Below are 15,540 nucleotides of genomic sequence, written 5' to 3'. Positions count from 1 at the left end.
GGTTCGGTTTCTTCGCAAGACGTTGGGGGGTGGGGGGGGGGAGGGGTCTCTTTTATCATCTATGCTGCTGCCTTCAGACGGCAGGCGAATCCTTAAAAACAAGTCACTTCTCGGAGAAAAAAATTATTTCAACGTATTAAATTGTACCTTCAACACAGGTGCAGTTTCGAAGGGTGGACTCCCCTTTTTTCGAGGAGAAATAGGGATGGACGATAAATTCCGGCCTTCCTCATGAGATAGGCATGCCGTGAACGAATAAATATTTTTTAAAAAATGTCTGCCTGGCAGTATGACTAGAGGTACTACGGTAGCTGGGAGTGCTGAGCCACCATTGGTGGAGAAGGCTCGCTGCTCATTGGCCCAATGGCTTGTATTTCATTGGTCAGAGTGTAAGGTAGCTCCGCCCAGTGAGGCGGAGTATAAGAGCCCGTGTTCCCAGCAGCCTGCCTTTTCTGTACTCGAGCTGCTGGGGAAACATCTTGTCGATTTAAAGCCTTCAATTGGGACTACACCCTCGTTTCAGTAGTTATTGATCGCGCAGTCTGTTATTGTGCTTGAAATGCATGAACATGGCACCTTATCCAATTCTTAAAATGTCTCAATGTGCTATTGACAACCCATAAATTCCTCTTTTAGATTGTAGCAATTGTTGTTCGGAAACTGTTGTACATTTTATGTATTTAATTTATCTCTGAGAAATGCAGAGATGACACCCGTTCTAAATGTGCAGGAACTTCATCTACATAAATGTTTTAAATATCTTCCTGTGCGATGTCGAGTAGCTTCTTGTGTCTGTTTACTTTGCTCTGAGTCCAGACCCAGGCTTAACCAATCCAGCACAGTGAGCATTGATCAGTTACCTGACCCTCATAGTCAAACACAGAACAGATGAACCGTTGAGCAACACAGGATCAAGCATCATTGCTACGCCGCGGGCAACATGGCAGAGCCCTACAGGGGCCTGCGCGTAGGAACATAAGTCCCCCCCCCACCCCACCCCCCCGCGGAATTAGCCCACCCACCGATCTGTTTCACCCGATCGCGAGCCTGGCCACTGTGGAGGACGCGCCGGAGTTGGCTCCCCCCACCCACCACCAGGGCGGCCCCCGCAGCCAGAGCACCGAGGTCCCGCTGGGTAGGACCATAAGCAAACGATGCCGGCGGGGCTCGGCGGATCTCGGCAGGCGCTCGGCCCATCGAGCACGCAGAATCGCCGCAGGGCCCCGCTTTCAACAGCCCCCGGCCAACGGCGCAGCGACCGCGCCGGCACGTTTGCCGCCGATTCTCCGGCCCAGCGTCGGAGCGGGGTGACGGGATTCCCCCCCCCCCAACCCGGCGATTCTCCAACTCGGCGCGAGCTCGGAGAATCCCGGCCCACAATCCTTTGGGTTGGAAAATTCATGTCCCTCAGAGAGAGTTCCTCCTGAACTCCATCTCAAACGGGATACGTGTATCGCGCTTGTGTGTGTGTGTGAATGTATTTATGAATGTGAGTGTGTATGAGTGTGTGTCAGTTTATATGTGTGTGCATGCTTGTGTATGACTGTGTATATGACTGTGTGAGTGCCGTGTGTGTGTATGCGAGTGTACATGTATGTGTATGAGTGAGTGTGTGTGTGTGAATGTATTTATGAATGTGAGCGCGTATTTGAGTGTGTATGAGTGTGTGTCAGTTTGTATGTGTGTGTGAGCCTGTGTGTATGAGTGTGCGTGCTTGTGTATGACTGTGTATATGACTGTGTGAGTGCCGTGTGTGTGTATGCGAGTGTACATGTGTGTGTATGAGTGAGTGTGTGTGTGAGCTTGTGAATGAATGTGTATGTGTGGATATGACTGTGTGTGAGTGACGTGTGAGTGTGTATATATGAGTATATGTGTGTGTGTGCGCATTTGTGCATCTATCCATGTATAGAAGAAATAAATCTGTACAAAACAGGATGACTGACAAGAGTACAGCAGTGGCTTTGAAATGATGGGAATATTGAGTTGGAATCAGAATGAAGTGAATATTAACTATAACACAATGAACATCCTGAGAGATGAACAGACATTTCCAACACTGATGAAGCTTCAACTCAATTTTATTAACTAACTTCTAACTCACTAACACACGATGACTGTGGGTCTAAATGAAGTCAGGAGAAACTTTGTATAGGGTGGCTATCTGTGCAGATTAAGGTATTGGCCCGAAGTAGGAACTGATTGGCCGAACAAGAAGAGGGCCTAATCAGTCTTTTCAGCTGAGGCAGCGTTTCACATGCGCCTCCTTGAATCTGGTCTGTCATAATATACACCAGTATATCATGGTGCAGACACACACTGATGGACACACACTGGGACCAATCAACATGTACAAACACTGCAGCCAATCACCAGTTAGAATACACACACTATAAAGGCAGAGGGCACCACGGTTCCCGCTCATTCTGGGTGCTGTCTCTGAGTGTAACAAGAACTCATCCAGCCCAGCACAGACTCACACCACATGCTGAGAGAATCAACTGGTTCGGACAAGGCTTAGGTCTCTGGTCGAAGTTAGAATCATTTAGACCCACAGTCATCGTGTGTTAGTGAGTTAGAAGTTAGTTAATAAAATTGAGTTGAAGCTCCATCAGTGTTGGAAGTGTCTGTTCACCTCTCAGGTCTACACTGGCCAACACTTCATGGTCAATTGCATTTTCTGCTCCCAATGCGGCCTACTCTGCATTGGAGAGACTAAGTACAGTCTGGGTGACCGCTTTGCAGAACACCTTCAGTCCGTTTGCAAGCGGGGACCCAGACCTTCCTGTCTCTTGCCGTTTCAACTCCCCGTCCTGCTCACATCCACATGTCCGTCCTTGGCCTGCTGCAATGTTCTAGTGAAGCCCAGCGCAAATTTCTGATTAGGCACGCTACAGTCTTCCGGTCTTAACACTGTGTTCAACAACTTCAGACTGTGACCTCTCCCCTCCACTTTCACCCCATTTTTATTTCTATCGACTTATTTTCATTTCGTCCCTGCGATATGTTGTTCCCTCACCATCGACCCTCCTCCCCCCCCCCCCCCCCAACGTGTGCCATCTGTTCCCTGTTCCTGGTTGACCTTTGACACGCTGCTCACCTTTGTTCTGCCATGAACACATTCTAATCTCTTAATGTTTCACCAGCAGCACCATTCTTAGCCTTGATCACCCTCCATTTACATTCCCTTTGTCTTTCTGTGCACTGCACCTTTGTCATTTTCCTCCTTCCTCCTATCTCTGGCCCCCCTGTCCAGCCTCACCACTCCACGCCCCTCCCCCCCCCCCCCCCCGCACTCCCCCTCCCCCTCCCCAGCCTCCACAACAGTGTAAATCTGACCCTATTCCCAGTCCTCTCCAGCTATGACAAAGAGTCATCCAGACTCAAAACGTTGGCTCCCTCCTCACTCAGCAGATGATGTCTGACGCCCCCTGAGATTGTCCGGCATTTTCTGTGTACGTTACGCTGAAGTCGAGTTTTGGGATCGTACTATCTCGGCAGTCATGTCACCTTTAGATAGATAGAACAGTACAGCACAGAACAGGCCCTTCGGCCCTCGATGTTGTGCCGAGCAATGATCACCCTACTCAAACCCACGTATCCACCCTATACCCGTAACCCAACAACCCCCCCTTAACCTTACTTTTTAGGACACTACGGGCAATTTAGCACGGCCAATCCACCTAACCCGCACATCTTTGGACTGTGGGAGGAAACCGGAGCACCCGGAGGAAACCCACGCACACACGGGGAGGACGTGTAGACTCCGCACAGACAGTGACCCAGCCGGGAATCGAACCTGGGACCCTGGAGCTGTGAAGCATTTATGCTAACCACCATGCTACCGTGCTGCCCTGCTTTGTTAACTTTTCCTGATTGGTTCGGAGACGATGTTGTTTTGTGGCTTCCTGCGGAGATAGTTGTCCAAGAATAGGGAATGCTGGGTCGGAGAGCTGATGGGCAACAGGCCATTGGATAGGCACATGGACGATAAGGGAATAGTGCAGAGGGACTTTAGAGGGGTTTCACGGGACGGCGCAACATCGAGGGCCGAAGGGTCTGTACTGTGCGGTAATGTTCTATGTTCTAATGGCTGTCGGAGGTCCCCCTGGCAACTGGTCATCCACACGCTTTGTAAAATAAAGTCTTCTGTGATAATTGCCTCACCTTGATGGTTTCTTTTGTATTACGATCGGGCCCCAGGTTGATCCATTCGGACCTTCCGTCCCCCCTGTGGGAATTACCATTGGCTCGGATGGCCATTTATTAAAAAAAAAATCCACAGGTCTTATTTGAAGCCCAATATTTCCGTGCGATATTCAGGGCTTCCGCCATCTTCACAACATTTGATTGCAGCTGATTGGGATTACGGCAAAGAATCTTCTGCACAGCTCATTCACTGGACTGCGGGATCCCATTGTAAGTAACAATGCTCAAAGGCCTAGCCATTTGGTCATTCTGGAGTATGTCTGAAAAAAAGACATTTCGGTCAAAGCTTTTCAACTTGCACTCATCAGGGCCTATCGTAAGAATACCCAAAGTCGGGGGAAACGACAACCTCGCATGAGAAGAGGGGGCCGATCGGTCAGCATCTGGATGCTGGTTGGGTCGAGGGGTTGCCACGGAGAATGCACCAGTTGATGGCGGCTGACACCATACTTCATGTTGCTCCTCCACTTGATGACATGGCCGGCGGGGGGTGGGGGTGAGGATTGCAGGGGAGGGGGTGGGTGGGTTCCTCAAATCCAGCCAAGATGTTGAAAGAAAAATCGCCAGACACAAAAATCGCGACCTGCTGAGTTTCAGTCTGAGAAATGACAAGGTTTTGTGGTTTCAAATGAAACCACAGGGCTAATAAAAGCCTTTTAAGAGAGCACCACTGTCAATCAATGCATTGGACAATACTGAGTCAAGCAACATCGCCACCGAATATTTCACCACGCAGCCAACCATCAGCAACTACACTGAACAACATTAACAATGCATGACACAAGAAGTGTTACATACGACAAGCATTAGGGGCTGGTTTAGCACAGGGCTAAATCGCTGGCTTTGAAAGCAGACCAAGGCAGGCCAGCAGCACGGTTCAATTCCCGTACCAGCCTCCCCGAACAGGGGCCAGAATGTGGAGACTAGGGGCTTTTCACAGTAACTTAATTTGAAGCCTAGAACATAGAACATAGCACAGAACAGGCCCTTCGGCCCTCGATGTTGTGCCGAGCAATGATCACCCTACTCAAACCCACGTATCCACCCTATACCCGTAACCCAACAACCCCCCCCCCTTAACCTTACTTTTTAGGACACTACGGGCAATTTAGCATGGCCAATCCACCTAACCCGCACATCTTTGGACTGTGGGAGGAAACCGGAGCACCCGGAGGAAACCCACGCACACAGGGGGAGGACGTGCAGACTCCACACAGACAGTGACCCGAGCCGGGAATCGAACCTGGGACCCTGGAGCTGTGAAGCATTTATGCTAACCACCATGCTACCGTGCTGCCCTACTTGTGACAATAAGCGATTTTCATATTCATTTCATTCATTTTCAAGAATAACCTGCATTGATGTAGCACCTTTGATTTTATAAAATGTCCCGAGCTTCTTAATCGGAAAAGTAGCAAACGTTATTTGTCACAGAGTCACCCAGCCCCGGGACATTGGCTCCCGTTCTCTCTCCACAGATGCCGAGATTGTCCAGCATTTTCTCTTTTCGTTTCAATATTTGACGTGGTGTTGTGTGTTGGGACTTGTTGGGAAAAGTGGCCGAAAGCTTGGTTAAAGAGCTGCGTTTTAAGGGCAGCACCTGAGAGGACGAGAGGAAGGTAGAGAGACCGGTGTTCACGAGCTCAGAGCCTTGGCTGCCAGCGGTCGAGCGATGAGCATTCAGGAGGCCCGAGGTGGCAGGGAGTGCGGTGATCTCGGGGGTCGGCAAGGCGGGGGAAGGTGACTGGGATGGGGAGGGTGGAAACCGCAGAGGGCTCGCAACACAAGGATGAGAATTGTAAAACCCACTCGGTGGAGGACTGGGGGGCTAAGCACAGAGGTGACTTGGTGCGAGTTTGAAAATTGGGCGACAGAGCTCAAGGGGCTAGGCTTTTTCTGAAGTTGGGCAAAGGCTGCTAGCGGGCTGGAAAAACGCGTTGAAGCCAATGGCGACTTTCTCCGCCATATCGTGATAAAAAAGGCAAAGGAGGGTTCCACAAGGTCGCGCTGGCGGGTCAGGCTCATCAGTGGTACATGGGTATTGTGGGGGTCAATCGCTGGGTAGTGCCAGGGGGAAGTGCCTGGGTACTCAGGGCAGTGTCTGGGTAATGCTCAGGCATGGCATAAGAACGTAAGAACTAGGAGCGGGAATCGGCAATTCAGCCCCTCCCAACCCACTCCGCCATTCAACACGATCATGGCCGATCGCCTCTCGGCCTCAACTCCACTTTCCTGCCCGTTCCCCATAAGCCTTCAACCCATTCCTAATGAAAAATCTGTCCATCTCCTCCTTGAATTCACTCAATGTCCCAGCATCCACTGCAGTCTGGGGTAGCGAATTCCACAGATTCACCACCCTTTAAGAGAAGTAATTTCTCCTCAACTCTGTTTCAAATCTGTTGCCCCATATCCTAAAACTATGACCTTTCGTTCTGCCCTACGTCTACTTTGTCAAGACCTTATATCATCTTATCGACCGATAATAAAAATTATTATTATTCGACCGTAGATCTCGCCTCATTCTTCTAAAGTCGAGAGAGTATGGGCAGAATTCTCCGGCATTGGGAATCGCAGTTCCCACCGGCAGCCCACCCCCGCCCGTGGGTTTCCTGGCGTTGCGGGGTGACTTCAATGGGAAATCCCACTGACCACGTGGTGGAAATAGCGAACGGCACTCCGCCCAGAAACGCGCGACTGGGGGGGCGGGAGAATCCAGCCACGATTGAATGGCGGAGCAGGCTCGATGGGCCGAGTGGCCTAATTCTGCTCCTGTGTCTGATGGCCTTATGGTCTATAGGCCTAAACTCCTCAATCGCCCTTCGTAAGACTCTGGAATCAACCTAGCTCTCACACCCACGTGAACGGGCTCTTTACGGAGAGAGCGCGTGGGTGATTCAAGCCCAGAGGCCTGATACTGAGATGTCAATGTGTGGAAGTGATGTTCCCGACCGTGAATGTTGGGGATCCCGTTGTGTCACTGGCAGGAGGGTGGCGATGGAGGGTTGGGGGGGGGGGGGGGGGGCTGGAGGCATTTGCATCTCGCTCTTTCGCAATTTGGGCCTCTCGTGAGATTGTCCGTTTTGAACGCACGGTTAAGGATTCTGAAATGGGAGATGGGCAGTGGAGCGAGGCCTTGGCCACACGGGCAACTGGGAGCAGGTTAGAATATGGGAACCGGAGGCTGTGGAACTCAGCACCACAGAGGGCGGAAGTTGTGAAGGTGGGATGGGAGGGGGAGCCGAGTCGAATGGTGGAAACGGAGCGCAGGCGAAAGCTGCTCTCCAGGCTGTCAGCAGTAGGATTTCCTGCCGTGGCTCTTTCTGATGAGGTTGGAATCGGTTAAACCAAGGTTGCGTGCAGGCGTCAAGCAAGCGCCTCCCAGCCATCTCAACCGCAGTCTGATTCCTCCTCCCCCACTCTGCCCTCCCCCTGCCCCCCCCTCCCCCCACCCCCCCGCCTCCCAGTCTGAATGTGACCCTGAGCGTGGGAGACATCACACAGGCCAGGTGCAGGTTCCCTTCAGTTACGCTTGCCCAACCTGCTCGCCGCATTAACAGGTGGCAGTCCAACGTCCAACTGCTCCCCACGGGGATAACTGAACGACAGACACCGCTCTGCTGAAAACCTCGACAGGGAGAAAAATAGCCGGAGAGACCTGCCTCCAACCTGATTAAGTTCACACTGCGAAGCCCGTAAGACCCTCTGCCCGGTCTAAAGGTTCTTCCGTCTTTACTCTCAATTTAGGGCGGCACGGTGGCGCAGTGGGTTAGCCCTGTTGCCTCACGGCGCTGAGGTCCCAGGTTCGATCCCGGCTCTGGGTTGCTCTCCGTGTGGAGTTTGCACATTCTCCCTGTGTCTGCGTGGGTTTCACCCCCACAACCCAAAGATGTGCAGGGTAGGTTGATTGAACACACTAAATTGCCCCTTAATTGGAAAAAACTGAATTGGGTACACTAAATTTATATATTTTTTTTTAATTTGCTCCGATATCACCTTTACAAAACCACGAATTAGTACATACTCACCAGAATACCAGTTTCTTAGCTTCCCTACGAGGCGGAGTCTATCTCGGTGGTCAAGCTGATGGTGAATCTTTTGTGTCTGTCTTCTGAGTGATGTACCAAATCGCTCTAACCACTGCAATAAAGATGATTCTGTGGACTCTCTCTTTGTACCTTTTTTGCCCCGACCCTGTCCCATTTAAATTACAGGTCGTCCAATCGGAGAAGGCAAACAGAAAGTCATATGACTTACACTTTGCGCCCCACGAACATGGCACTGCTGCCTCACAGCTCCGGGGGGCCCGGCTTTGATTCCAGCCTTGAGTGGACATTGGAAGTGGAAAGATTCTCAGAGGGAGTCTTTTGACCAGGTCAAACAGGCCCTGCTTCTGTCGGCCTTGCTGGTCCATTTTAATCCAGACATGTCCAGAATGCATCAACTCTTAACTTCGGTAGCAGGGAAGATGCTGGACTCAATCATCAAGGAAGAAATAGCGAGGCATCTGGATCAAAATTTTTCCATTGGGCAGGTACAGCATGGGTTCATAAAGGGCAGGTCATGCCTAACTTATTTAGTGGAATTTTTTGAGGACATTACCAGTGCAGTAGATAACGGGGGGCCAGAAAGCTTTTGACAAGGTGCCACACAAAAGATTGCTGCATAAGATAAAGATGCATGGCATTGAGGGTAAAAGTAGTTGCATGGATAAAGGATTGGTTAATTAATAGAAAGCAAAGAGTGGGGATTAATGGGTGTTTCTCTGGTTGGCAATGAGTAGCTAGTGGTGTCCCTCAAGGTTCATTCATAGAACAGTACAGCACCGAACAGGCCCTTCGGCCCTCGATGTTGTGCCGAGCAATGATCACCCTACTCAAACCCACGTACCCACCCTATACCCGTAACCCAACAACCCCCCCCTTAACCTTACTTTTTTTTAGGTCACTACGGGCAATTTAGTATGGCCAATCCACCTAACCCGCACATCTTTGGACTGTGGGAGGAAACCGGAGCACCCGGAGGAAACCCACGCACACACGGGGAGGATGTGCAGACTCCGCACAGACAGTGACCCAGCCGGGAATCGAACCTGGGACCCTGGAGCTGTGAAGCATTTATGCTAACCACCATGCTACCGTGCTGCCCTAAAAAGCAATTAACAAATACATCTACACTGGGAAAGAGAAACCTGTATTTATTCCATGTTTACCAGCAGCCTTAACCAGGACTTAACACAGACTGTCACTTTTTTTAAATATTTAGAGTACCCAATTATTTTTTCCAATTAAGGAGCAATTTAGCGTGGCCAAGCCACTTACCCTGCACATCTTTGGGTTGTGGGGGTGAAACCCACGCAGACACGGGGAGATTGTGCAAACTCCACACGGGCAGTGACCCAGAGCCGGGATCGAACCTGGGACCTATGCTAACCACTAGGCCATCATGCTGTTCATTGTTGGGCCCACAATTGTTCACAATTTACATAGATGATTTGGAGTTGGGGACCAAGTACAATGTGTCAAGTTTGCAGACGACACTAAGATGAGTGGTAAAGCAAAAAGTGCAGAGGATACCGGAAGTCTGCAGAGGGATTTGGATAGGTTAAGTGAATGGGCTAGGGTCTGGCAGATGGAATACAATGTTGACAAATGTGAGGTTATCCATTTTGGTAGGAATAATAGCAAAAGGGATATTTATCTAAATGATAAAATATTAAAGCATGCTGCTGTGCAGAGAGACCTGGGTGTGCACATGCATGAGCCGCAAAAAGTTGGTTTACAGGTGCAACAGGTGATTAAGATGGCAAATGGAATATTGTCCTTCATTGCTAGAGGGATGGAGTTTAAGACGAGGGAGGTTATGCTGCAATTGAATAAGGTGTTAGTGAGGCCACACCTCACCTTGCTGTTGGCCGCGTATTCGTAAATCTTTCAGCATAGCGCAGGAACCTAGATATCCAATGCGTAGGCCTGGAGGAGGCTTCCACTGCCACAGGTGATATGTGAGCCTCCCACCCCACAGGAGATGGTCCTGGCTCTGAATCTTTTCAATACTCTACTCATTTTGTCCGCCCATATTAAGACTTGGGTCAACAGAGACCCTGTGTTGTCAAGGGTGAAAAGGATGGTTCTCACTGGCTGGCATTTTGAGAAGCCGGAATAAATCGGGCCCTTTATGCCCCGGGGGACACAATCACTTGTGAGGCACGGGGCGCTCCTGTCAGGTTGCAGAGCGATAGTGCCATTCCCCGGGGCGACAGCCTCTTCACGAATTGCACGCACGGCGGACATCCTGGGCAGTCCAAGGTGAAGATGCTGGCCAGGAATTACGTTTGGTAGCCAAGGATCAAATAGAAGATCGAAAGTATCGTGAGCAGTGCCGACGCACCCTTCCACCTTCAGTAAGTTTCTACCCTTGGGAGTGACCGGGGCGACCGTGGACGAGGTTTCACATCGACACTGCGGGAATGTTTCAGAGGAATAATGATTTTAATTGTGGTAGTCGCCTGCTCAAAGTGGCTGGATTCAACGGCTGTGGCAGCCACTGCGCGCTGGCTGTGCCACACCCTCGCCATTCACGGCCTACCAGAGGTGATCGCCTCAGACGACGGTGCCGCCTTCACAGCCGAAGAGTTTCAACTCTTCATCAAGCCCAATGGGATCCAGCAGGGAATGGCGGCCCACGACCACCCCACCTCAAACATAGAAACATAGACAATAGGAGCAGGAGGAGGCCATTCGGCCCTTCAAGCCTGATCCGTCATTCGTTATGGTCATGGCTGATCGTCCAACTCAATAACGTGTTTTCCCCTTCATCCCCTTCGCCCCAAGAACTCTATCTAACTTCCTCTTGAAAACAGACAATGTTTTGGCCTCAACTACTTCCTGTGGTAGTGAATTCCACAGGCCGACCACTCTCTGGGTGAAGAAATTCTCCTCAACTCTGTCCTAAATAGTCCACCCCGTATCCTCAGACTGTGCCCCCTAGTTCTGGGCACCCCCACCATCGGGAACATCCTTCCTGCATCTACCCTGTCTAGTCCTGTTAGAATTTTATAGGTCTCTGAAACCCCTCTCGTTCTTCAGAACTCCAGCGAATATAATCGTAACCTAATCAATCTCTCCGCACACATCAGTCCTGCCTTCCCAGGAATCAGTCTGGTAAATAGTTGCTGCACTCCCTCTGTAGCAAGAACATCCCTCATCAGATAAAGAGGCCAAACCTCCAGCTGTGGTCTCACCAAGGCCCTGTATCATTGAAGCAAGACACCGGCGGCACGGTGGCACAGTGGTTAGCACTGCTGCCTCACTGCTCTGGGGACCTGGGTTTAATTCCCACCTTGCGTGACTGTCCATGTGGAGTTTGCACTTTCTCCCCGTATCTGTGAGTTTCCCCCCCGGGTGCTCTGGTTTCCTCCCACAGTCTAAAGATGTACAGGTTAGGTGGATTGGCCAAGGCAAATTGTCCCTTAGTGTCACAAAGGTTAGGTGGGGTCACTGGGTTACGGGGATAGGTGGGGACTCGGGCTTAGGTAGGGTGCTCTTTCCAAGGCTGGTGAAGCCTCAGTGGGCCGAATGGCATTCTTCTGCGTGGCAGGCATTACTGTGATTACCCTTGCTCCTGTACTTGAATCCTCTCACTGTGGAGGACAACATACCATTTGCCTTCTTTGTCACCTGCTATACCTGCATGCTTAACTTCAGTGACTGGTGTACGAGGACACCCAAATCATGTTGCATATTCCTCTGTCCTAATTTATGACCATTCAGATAATAATCTGCCTTCCTGTTTTTGCTACCAAAGTGGATAACCTCGCATTTCTCCACATTATGCTGCATCTGCCATGCATTTGCCCCCTCATTCAACTTGCCCCAATCACACTGAAGCATCTCTGCATCCTCCTCACAGCTCACCCTCCCACCCAGCTTTGTGTCATCTGCAAATCATTAATATATACTGTGAATAGCCATCTCTGCAGTACCCCACTAGTCACTGCCTGCCAATCTGGATAAATGCCCTTGAATTCCTACTCTTTGTTTCCTGTCCGCCAACCAGTTTTTTTTTTCATAGAATTTACAGTGCAGAAGGAGGCCATTCGGCCCATCAAGTCTGCACCGGCTCTTGGAAAGAGCACCTTACCCAAGCCCACACCTCCACCCTATCCCCATAACCCAGTAACCCCACCCAACACTAAGGGCAATTTGGACACTAAGGGCAATTTAGCATGGCCAATCCACTTAACCTGCACATCTTTGGACTGTGGGAGGAAACCGGAGCACCCGGAGGAAACCCACGCACACAGGGGGGGAACGTGCAGACTCCGCACAGACAGTGACCCAAGCAGGGAATCAAACCTGGGACCCTGGAGCTGTGAAGCATTTGTGCTAACCACTATGCTACCGTGCTGCCCGTTCTATCCATCTCAATACACTACCCCAATCCCATGCGCTTTAATTTTACACATTCATCTCTTATGTGGATCTTTGACGAAAATCTTCTCAAAGTCCAAATATACCACATCCACTGACTCCCCCTCATCAACTCGACTAGTTACATCCTTGAACAATTCCAGTCCGATTTGTCAAGCATGATTTCCCCTTCATAAATCCACCTTGACTCTGTCCAATACTGCCACTATTTTCTCAGTGCTCAGATACAAAATCCTGGATAATGGATTCTAGAATTTTCCCCGTATCACCGTCAGGCTTTCTGGTGCATAAATCCCTGTTTCCTCTCTTTTTAAATAGTGGGGTTACATGAACTGCCCCCCAATCTGTAAGAACGGTTCCAGAGCCTATAGAATCCTGGAAGTTGATGCATCTTCCAACGCACCCACTATATCTGGAACCACTTCCTTAAGTACTCTGGGACATAGATTATCAGGCCCAGGGGATTTATCAGCCTTCAATCCCATCAAGTTCCCTGACACCATTTCCCTGTTAACACAGATTATCATAGAATTTACAGTGCAGAAGGAGGCCATTCGGCCCATCAAGTCTGCACCGGCTCTTGGAAAGAGCACCCTACCCAAGGTCAACGCCTCCACCCTATCCCCATAACCCAGTAACCCCACCCAACACCAAGGGCAATTTTGGACACAAAGGGCAATTTAGCATGGCCAATCCACCTAACCTGCACATCTTTGAACTGTGGGAGGAAACCGGAGCACCCGGAGGAAACCCACGCACACACGGGGAGGATATGCAGACTCCGCACAACAAGGTAGTAGATGTCCTTCAGTTCCTCCCTCTTACTAAACCCTGTGACCCCCGATGTTTCTGGTACATTATTTGTATCCTCCTTTGTGATGAGAGAACCAAAGTATGTATTTAGTTGGTCAGCCATTTCTTTCTTCCCCATTATAAATTCCCCTGTTTTTGACTGTAATGGGTTAGTGGAAACAAACTTTTAAACCGTAGACAAAGGAAAAGGCCAATAGCCGCATCTGCTACGTTTAGTGCTAACCACTGTGCCACCGTGCTGCCAAAAACTGGCCACTACTCCCAGACATGGTCTCAGGCCTAATCAATTCTCCAGAGCTGCTCTATCTCAGGGTCTAATGGATGGCCCATTTCCCTGCTGAAGGTTGCCTGGCATTATTTATGATGATGAGACCCCAGAAGCAGAATTGTACCTCAGCCTAAAGCCTCTCGGAAACCACGGGCTGCTGTTTCGGAAAATAAAAGTGTAACCAAGCCATCCAGAAAACCCACAAGAGAAACCGTTTTCACGAAAGTCTTCGACATTAGACGAACTCGCCGTTGATAAACTTATTCAGCTACTGATTAATGGACAGTAAGTAAAGTCACCACATGACCACAGGCTGCTTTGCCCTTTTGAGCTGACCTGGTGGTGATTTAACCTGATAGCCACATTTCATGTGAGGGCTGTTATGGGAGCGGCATTTTCAGAACCCCAAAATGTATCATGGAGTTCAACCAGCCTCTCCCTTTAATGTATTGTTGCTTTTGAAGCACACGGCTTGTTCCCCAGGTGTGGTATTACAATTATGGACACGTGGGTTTTTAAACACAAAACAATATTTATTCCATGAACTCAACTTAACCTTTTAAAATAAACATTGGATCTCTTAACACCCCTTACTTCAAAGATAACCCCGAAAATAATACAACACAATATAATCCCTCAAAATGTTCCTTCAAACCTCCAAAAGACTTAACACCTTTAATAAGAAACACATCCGGTTAAATACATTACCATTATGAGTTTAAATCACCCAAATGATTCAGAGATAGTCTTTCATGGCAGAGATCACAGCAGATCCAGTTCACTGCAAACACAGGCACACCCAAGCTCTTTTCCTCAAAACTGGCTTTTCCTTTCAAACAGCTCACAGCAAACCAGCCAGGCACTTTTCAGCTGCTCTCTCAAAACTGAAACCTAAGCACTGCAAAAAGTAGAAGTGATCTCAGCTCAGCTCCCCCCTCTGACATCATGTCAGTAACATGAGCTGCTCCATTTCTTAAAGGTACATTGCTTGAACATCCATTTCTTAAAGGTAGTCTCACATGACAGGGGCAAGGTTTAGAAGGCAGAGCCTTCATGAATGACTTCAGCCAGTACAGGAATTGAACCCTCGCTGTTGGTCTCACTCTGCATCATGAACCAATTGTCCAACCAACTGAGCTAAACCGGCCACTGGACAATGCACGTCAGCACACATATAAATCTTCAGTTCTGATGAAAAGAAAGACACGTTGTCAAAGTTTTACCTCTTGCACTGTCCAGGACAAATGCAAGAAAACCAAATTTCAAATTTTTCCTCTTGACAAGACATTCAACCTCTTTTGTAAACCATGGTTCCCTCACTCAACCGTTTCCTCCCTGCCTGACAGGGACATACATATCAAGGACACGCAGTATTTGCTCCTTGAACAAGCTCCACATCTCAATTGTGCCTATCCCTCACAGTCCCTGTTTCCATCTTATGCTCCCCAATTCTTGCCTTATCGCATTGTAATTACCCTTCCCCCAGTTATAAACCTTGCCCTGCCGTATGGCCCTATCCCTCTCCATTGGTATAGTGAAAGTCACCGAATTGTGGTCACTATCTCCTAAGTGCTCTCCCACAACCAAATCTAACACTTGGCTCGGTTCATTACCCAGTGCCAAATCCAATGTGGCCCCGCCTCTTGTCCGTCTATCCACATATTGTGTGAGGAAACCCTCCTGCACACACTGAATAAAAACAGCCCCATCCAAACTATTCAAATTACAGTGGCTCCAATCAATATTTGGAAAGTTAAAGTCACCCAGGACAACTACTCTGTGACTACCGCACCTATCCAAAATCTGCATTGCAATCTTTTT

General features: G+C 49.5%; 1 protein-coding gene across 1 annotated transcript in view; it reads left to right on the top strand.

The window, feature by feature from the left end:
* The window catches only part of LOC119957241 (adhesion G protein-coupled receptor E1-like), a 110,447-nt gene extending 109,703 nt beyond the window's left edge, over positions 1 to 744 (top strand). Inside the window, exon 18 of the mRNA XM_038785084.1 lies at positions 159 to 744. Coding sequence (XP_038641012.1) covers positions 159 to 203 — 45 coding nt within the window. The 3' untranslated portion in view covers positions 204 to 744. The remainder of the gene's footprint in view (positions 1 to 158) is intronic.
* The last annotated feature ends 14,796 nt before the right edge of the window (positions 745 to 15,540 follow it).

Source organism: Scyliorhinus canicula, chromosome 25 (genome assembly GCF_902713615.1).
Source record: "Scyliorhinus canicula chromosome 25, sScyCan1.1, whole genome shotgun sequence".
Classification (NCBI taxonomy): Eukaryota; Metazoa; Chordata; class Chondrichthyes; order Carcharhiniformes; family Scyliorhinidae; genus Scyliorhinus; species Scyliorhinus canicula.
This window is presented reverse-complemented; position numbering and strand designations above follow the sequence as displayed.